The sequence below is a fragment of the Penaeus monodon genome, chromosome 30 (genome assembly GCF_015228065.2).
Source record: "Penaeus monodon isolate SGIC_2016 chromosome 30, NSTDA_Pmon_1, whole genome shotgun sequence".
NCBI lineage: Eukaryota > Metazoa > Arthropoda > Malacostraca > Decapoda > Penaeidae > Penaeus > Penaeus monodon.
In genome coordinates, this window is record NC_051415.1 from 10,098,893 (window position 1) to 10,099,541 (window position 649).

General features: G+C 46.5%; 1 protein-coding gene across 1 annotated transcript in view; it reads right to left on the reverse strand.

Moving 5' to 3' along the window:
• Nucleotides 1–6: 6 nt before the first annotated feature.
• The window catches only part of LOC119592346 (multiple coagulation factor deficiency protein 2 homolog), a 2,581-nt gene continuing 1,938 nt past the window's right edge, over nucleotides 7–649 (reverse strand). The window contains exon 3 of the mRNA XM_037941174.1: nucleotides 7–574. Coding sequence (XP_037797102.1) covers nucleotides 92–574 — 483 coding nt within the window. The 3' untranslated portion in view covers nucleotides 7–91. The remainder of the gene's footprint in view (nucleotides 575–649) is intronic.

Here is a 649-nt window from a genome sequence, read left to right on the forward strand (position 1 = left end):
CTAAATCCAATCTGCATTCTGTCACGATCATCAATGACTTCAGAAAAAAAAAAGGAGAGAAAGAAAAAAACAGAAAGTACCCTCTAATAAATTACACGTTATTAGTTCCTGTTGATGCAGATGCAGCTGCTGCATTACGCTGTGCTTGCACAAATTCTGGGTAGTCTATGTATCCATCCCGATTGCGGTCGTCCTGTTCAAGAATTGGATCAATCATGGCTACAAGCTCATCATCAGTGAAGAGCTTGGCCTCTGGGTGGCTGGCGGACTTGCCTGGGTCATGGTTGGCTGAGTCATGCCAATGGAATAGCGACTTGATCAGCTCCTGCCCGTCAAGCTTATTGTTGTTGTCAGCATCGTGCATCTTGAAATAGTGGTACTGCAGCTCCTGCTCAGACATGCCTGCTGTGTCAATAGGCACCTCAAGATGCTCTTTGATATGATCACGCTCCTTGCCCAGGTTAGGGTTGTGCAGCACACGCTGGTTCTGGTGTGGTTGGTGGCCTTGAGCTGCCTGCTGCGGCTGCTGTAAAATACAGGGAGAGTTAACTGATAAACTGTCTACAAGCTTTGTCTAGGAAACAGGAAGAGGGCATGAAGCTAAGCAAATGTGTGTTCCTGGATGTTACCTTTCATTTGTCAAGTCCAT